The 6,035-nt window shown below is 44.6% G+C and overlaps 1 protein-coding gene across 1 annotated transcript; it reads right to left on the minus strand.

Annotated features, from left to right (window-relative positions):
• Window positions 1-304: 304 nt before the first annotated feature.
• On the minus strand, window positions 305-3,861 carry PRR13 (proline rich 13). Its single transcript, XM_037844985.1, has 4 exons — window positions 3,744-3,861; window positions 3,108-3,146; window positions 2,313-2,695; window positions 305-944 (listed from the first exon to the last, which is right to left on the minus strand). Exons 2-4 carry the CDS (start codon window positions 3,124-3,126, stop codon window positions 903-905), a joined length of 444 nt encoding a protein of 147 aa, XP_037700913.1. The 5' UTR covers window positions 3,127-3,146; window positions 3,744-3,861; the 3' UTR covers window positions 305-902.
• Between the last annotated feature and the right edge of the window lie 2,174 nt (window positions 3,862-6,035).

The following is a 6,035-nucleotide window of genomic DNA, read 5'->3' on the forward strand; positions in this document are numbered from 1 at the left end:
TATCAGAATCAGCCACAGTTTCTTAAAATACTGATTTGTAGGGCCCCTCCTGGACAGATATGCAAACTTACGCAGAAGGCCCAAATCCATTCACAGAAGGGAAGACAGTAAAGATTCCTTCCATAAGCCTGATTTGGTTATAAGTAGTAGGTTCCTCCTACTTAATAAACACAGGGACGGTATGCTGTTTTCCTCACTGATGCTCTGGCTCCTGACTACAAAACTGATACACTTTAAAAGGTCTGCACAAAGACAGCAAAAGTAGTAGAATATGCTCTACCCAACCAAGGACATGGCACAGGTGAACAGAGACCAGAAGAAATAGCTTTATTTGGACAGAGAACTGGAGAATGAGAGTAGGACCTGAAATAGCACACTGAGCTAAGGAGTAGAGCTGAGTTTCCAAAATGGCAATTCAGAGCTCACCAACCAAATGGACTCCATTTCCCAGCCTGGCAGTTAATGCAAACAATAAAAGGCCTGCTGGGAAATGTATTTGCCACCAAACCACCCAAGTGTGCCACAGTTCCAAAAAAGGTACAGGTTCTTTTCCCATAATTAAATTTCCACAACATCCCCCAACCACTACTATTACAAAAGAAAGTAAAAAATCACATTGTACAGAACTTTTCTTCAGCGTTTAGATTAAAGCGCTCACCATCTTCAAAAAACAGTTCCCCTGCTAAATCATCAGCTAAAAGTTCTATCCAAGAATTGAGAAGGCAGCCTTTGCTAGCCCATGATAATCCTCCCACTTTCCCTAGCTAGTAGGACTGAGCAGCAGGGTGAGGTTCAGGCAGGAGGCACATGGGTTAATTTCCCTAGTACAATATGGCATCTGAGGCTTGATGGGAGAGCAGAACTGGTGAGACTTGAGGGAAGGGTCCAGACCCTGTATTCAGTCAGTCGCTGCTGGAAGAGGAGGAGGAGGAGGAGGTGGAACGCTGCAAGGGGAAAGGGGAGAGGAGATAGCATCAGATCAAATGAACTTTGACCATCCTAGTGGCCAATCTTTGGTGCCCCACCCCTCCACCCAAGGATCCCTTGCTTCCAGGAGTCTTGAACCAGACTGTCCCTTAAACACCAAAAACAAGAGTTTTCTTCAGCAGTGAGCAAACAGGATGGATTAAAACATTCTAAACCATTGCAGAGAATTTAATGTTTGCATTTGAAGCAAGTTTCCAACTTGCTTTACCTTGAGTCAATGCCTAGGCAAGGAATACATTATAGGCACAAGCATAGTACAGTGTTAAGAGAGCAGCTGCTACCTTACAAATGCTTATTGATTAGCTGCATGAAAAGTCCCTAGTGGCTACAAATCTAAGAAAAATAAATAGAAACAGCAGCTGTGTCTGCATACAACTCTACTTTCCCCCAAACCCCAATTGGGAGAAAGTGAGGAAGGTAGGAGAGAAGGCTAGGAGAGTCCATTCAAGGTTTGTCTGTTGCACACATAACTCCAAATCAACAATTACCATTAAAACCATTTTCAAGTCCCAGGGGTAATTTCTCCTCCATTTAATCTCACCTTTCTATCACCTCTGACTTCTACCAAGGACCCAGAATCGGAAATTAGAGCCCAAGTCCACAAGGCAAATAAATGCCAGGCCTTAACATGTAAATTGAGGCCTGCACAAGATCCAGGTTAACCCTTCCAAGGTTTTCCAGTGAGCTGCTGTGACCTTGCTAAATTAACACTCCTGTAGAAAGGAGATACTTAGCCCTTGGGGCTGAGCATGAAATTCTTGGCCTCAGGCTTTGTTTGAGGTTAAGAGTCACTCCATAGCTCAGGTCCTCAGTTTCCCTATGGATGGTAGGACAAAAAGGCTCAGGTAATTAACAAACACCTTGGGAAAACTGAAGGAGAGAGAGGAACTGCAGGAACAGGGCCAGATTATTCTTCCAATTTTCAATTATTATACAAGACTTTGCTTTATCAAAGGATTGACCATAATGACATTTTGACAACTTCAGTGGACGTGTCCAATTTGCCAAAACAGGCACAGGGGCAGGGGTAGGGAACAAAAGTTCTGGGAGACAAGCAGACAAGAAGGGCTTTTGAGTCTGATGTTCATTCTAAGGCTCAGCCTTGCTCCTCCCACATATGAAGCCTAATTAGCCTAATATTTCTTCTCACAATTATCAGATTCTTCCCAGTGGTAATCCTTCACAAAAAGGAAGAACCATCTACCAGAGCACCACAATTGCCATCCTATGGCAGCAGACAGTAACCTCCCCTCACCCAACCCCCACCTGCATAATCCCTCTGAGGGGGCACAACCTCCCTAGCCAGGCTCCAGACAAACACTGACCTTGCCGTGCTTGTGGTGTTTGTGCATCTTTTTATGAGCTTTCTTCATCTTCTTCCGCATCTTCTTGTCCATCACCATTCCTGGTCCTACGATGCCAGGTGCCAAGGGATTCACAGGAGGCATGCCAGGGGCAGTTGGTGGATACGGAGGGGGGTAGGGACCAGGAGGTGGATAGAGGCCTGGGGGTTGGCATCCTGGATACCCTGGTTGAGGCACAGGATGAGGGTGCCCACCTGGGGGGAAAGCTGGATTCCCCTGGGGAGCTACCGGGGGAGTGGGAAAGGGGCCCTGAGGAAAGGCAGGATTGACAGGCGGTGGTTGGGCAGGATTGCAACCCCCAGGGTACCCGATGTTGGGGGGGTATGGATTTGGCCCTGGCTGTCCTGATGGAAGAAAAAGAGAATAAAGATTAGAACTACCCAGAGCCTCTTGGAACAACCAACAACCACACACACACACACACACACACACACACACACACAGAAAAGGGAACTCAGTCTCACCCAATATTTAAAGGGATATGGAAAGATAAGGAGAATGGGGGTGGAGTGGATTGACACACCTGAGTCCGGAGAAAACGAGGGAACGCCCTTAGAAGCTGGGAAACCATGAACTCTGGTCTCAATAGCCTAAGGACTTTGCTTTGGGGGAAAAGGACAGGCGGGGAAAACTTGACAGAAACTTCCTGTTTTGGGGCCCATCTGAAAATGAGGTGGGGATGGGAGAAGAGACTTCCAAACAGTTACCCATCCGAAAATGAGGTGGAGATGGGAGAAGAGATCTCCAAACACCTACCGGCATTGGGATTCCACATGACCAGGTGTTTCTCCCAGCCTGAGGAGAAAGAAATGAGGCCAAAAGCGGACGGTACCGAGATGGGAAAAGGATTCAGAGCCCCGGCCCAACCCCAACGCTTCCCGCCCCAGGACGGGTTCTCTCACTTGCCTCCACCTAAGAAACGTTTCTTCCCACTCGTTCCTTCGCCCTCAATACCTATTTTATTCCTTGTTCCCTAATCACAGGAACCTAGCTCCCATTGCCCCTACACCTTCCACCACTTCTGGCCACAGCTGGAGGTCTCAAACCCCCTCACAAGAGGGGCAGAGTCCACGAATCTCGCTGTCCCCATTTCCCTTCCCTGTGACTGAGTAGGGAGGACTTTTACCACCCACAGGGTAAGGACAGATCTCAAACAACTTTACTGCCCCCGGGGAGGGGAGCGGGGGCAGGACCCCCACCACAGGTTAAGAGGACACCTCGAGGCCAAGCGAGGAAGGGGGCTCAAAAAAGATCCTCAAACTCTTAAATATATGGACACACCCTCTTCCCCATAGAAAAGGGGAAATGGAGATCCTAGCTCCCAGCTGCGAAGAGACCCCTGACCCAGGGATGGGGAAAAGAGGAAATTGGGAAATCCAAAAGCCCCGTTACCTTCACACCGCCGCCTGCGCTCGGTTAGTCGGACGTCAGACTCAACCTTTGCTCCCACTTCCTGGTCACCCGCACCCCATGCGTCAACACTCGCCTATACTACCGCCTAATTAGTAACTATGTGGTCATTCGGCATTATGATTGGAGAATAGACTCGTCAATCTCCTAGTTCCCACTGGACTAGGAGGAAATGGTTGCTCTGGGGGCGGAGCTGGACAGTTTTAGGGCGAGGCCAATGCAAAGGAGATGGCTAGCCGGTAATCCCCTGGTGGCGGAGCTAGCTGAGACCCGGCTAGGAGAAGGCGGAGCCAGGGAGAAGTCGCCGGGCCGCCTGCCCTCCGAGCTCACGCTGTAGGCTGTGCGATGCCGTGTAATGTGAATAGTACCGTGATACGTGTTGTGATGCAAATGTATACAGAGCGCTAGGGAAGCACAGGGGCGCTGCCAAGTCCCAGCCACATTGCCGGCTTCCTCCTGTACCCCGGGAGAAGCAAAGAAACACCATTCTTGACGCCTCTGTCTCCTTCACCTGTCCCAGCCACGCAACATCACCACTTGTCCATTTTGTCTCCCAAATAAATCTGGAATCCTCTACGTCTCTTCATCTTGCCTGCTCCCAACCTGTCCCTATCTCTTGCCTGAATTGCCCCAATGGCTTATTTTTGTTTCTTTGAACAACACAATTAACAAGCTTGATTTAATGAACATATAGAACCCAAAATTAAAGAGTCATTCTTTTTAAGCGCACATAAAACATTTATAAAAATTGAATTCTAAGACAAACAAATCTCGAATGATATAATTCAAATTTCGAAGAATTGTATAATACATTCCATAGTCTCTGACCACAATTTGAAATATAAACACACACACACATATCTGGAAATTAAAAACAACAACAAAGTCTTCCAAATAACACATGGGTCAAAGAGGAAACCATGATGGGAATTAAATACTTAGAACTAAGTCATAATGAAAATATTACGTCCAAAATTTGTGAGATACAACAAATTTATCTTCATAGAAGATAAATTTTATGTAGCATTTGTCATCTTAAACCAAAGCCTTTGATAATTTTTAAACTTTTTATTTTTAAATAATTTTAGACTCACAAGAAGTTACAAAAATAGTATGTAAACTCCCATGTACCCTTTACCCAGCTTCCCCCAATTATAATATCTTGCATAATCATAGTACATTTTGATAGATCTTTATCTTGGGGTTATGGTGAATACCTGGGATGAACTGGAATGTCTTTCATATTTTTAAAGCTCTAGGGCAATTTATATTTATGTGCATTATGACTTTCTTGGAAGATTATTGAGTTTGAAAGAAATTATTGACATATCTATTGGGTATAGTGCCTTTTAGAAGTTAAATGCTTACAATTATTTCTTTTTCTTAAGCAGCTTTATTGAGCTATAATTCATATACCATAGAATTCACACATTTAAAGTGCACCATTCATGGGTTTTTAGTATATTCAGAGGGTTGTGCAACCATCACCATTATCTAATTTTAGAACATTTTTGTCCTCCCTAAAAGAAATCCCATATCCATTAGCAGTCAATCCCTATTTCTTCTCCTATTTCCCCTCCCCCACCCCAGTGCTAAGCAATCACTGATTAATGTTCTGTCTATAAATTTACCAATTCTAGGCATTTCATATAAATGGAATTACAAAAATGTGGCCTTTTGTGTTGGACTTCTTTCACTTACCATAATGTTTTCAAGGTCCCTTCATGTTATAGCATGTATCAGAACTTCACTACTTTTTAGTCTCAAATAATATTCCATTGCATGCATATATATATATATCACATTTTGTCTATACATTCATCAGTTGATGGAAATTTGGATTGTTTCCAGTTTTGAGCTATTATGAATATTGTTGCTGTGAACATTTGTGTATAAGTTTTTCTGTGAACATGTTTTTTCAATTCTCTTGAGCATATAACTGGGAGTAGAATTGTTGGGTCATATAGTACTCTAACTTTCTGAGGAACTGCCAGACTGTTTTCCAAAGCAGCTGCACCATTTTACATTCCTGCCAGCAATATATGAAGAGTACCATTTTCTCCACATCCTTGCCAATGCCAATGCTTGCTACTGTCTGACTTTTTGATTACAGCCGTCCTCTTGGCCGTGAAGTGGTATCTCACTGTGGTTTGCTGTGGCCTCTTACCATCCTATCAGTATCCATTCTGTCCCTCTTCCGATTCATTCTCCACATTGCAGCCTGAAAAATACAACAAAAGGAAAGGGAAGGCCATTAAACGCATATACGTGGTA

The sequence above is a fragment of the Choloepus didactylus genome, chromosome 8 (assembly GCF_015220235.1).
Source record: "Choloepus didactylus isolate mChoDid1 chromosome 8, mChoDid1.pri, whole genome shotgun sequence".
In the NCBI taxonomy this organism is placed as follows: Eukaryota; Metazoa; Chordata; class Mammalia; order Pilosa; family Megalonychidae; genus Choloepus; species Choloepus didactylus.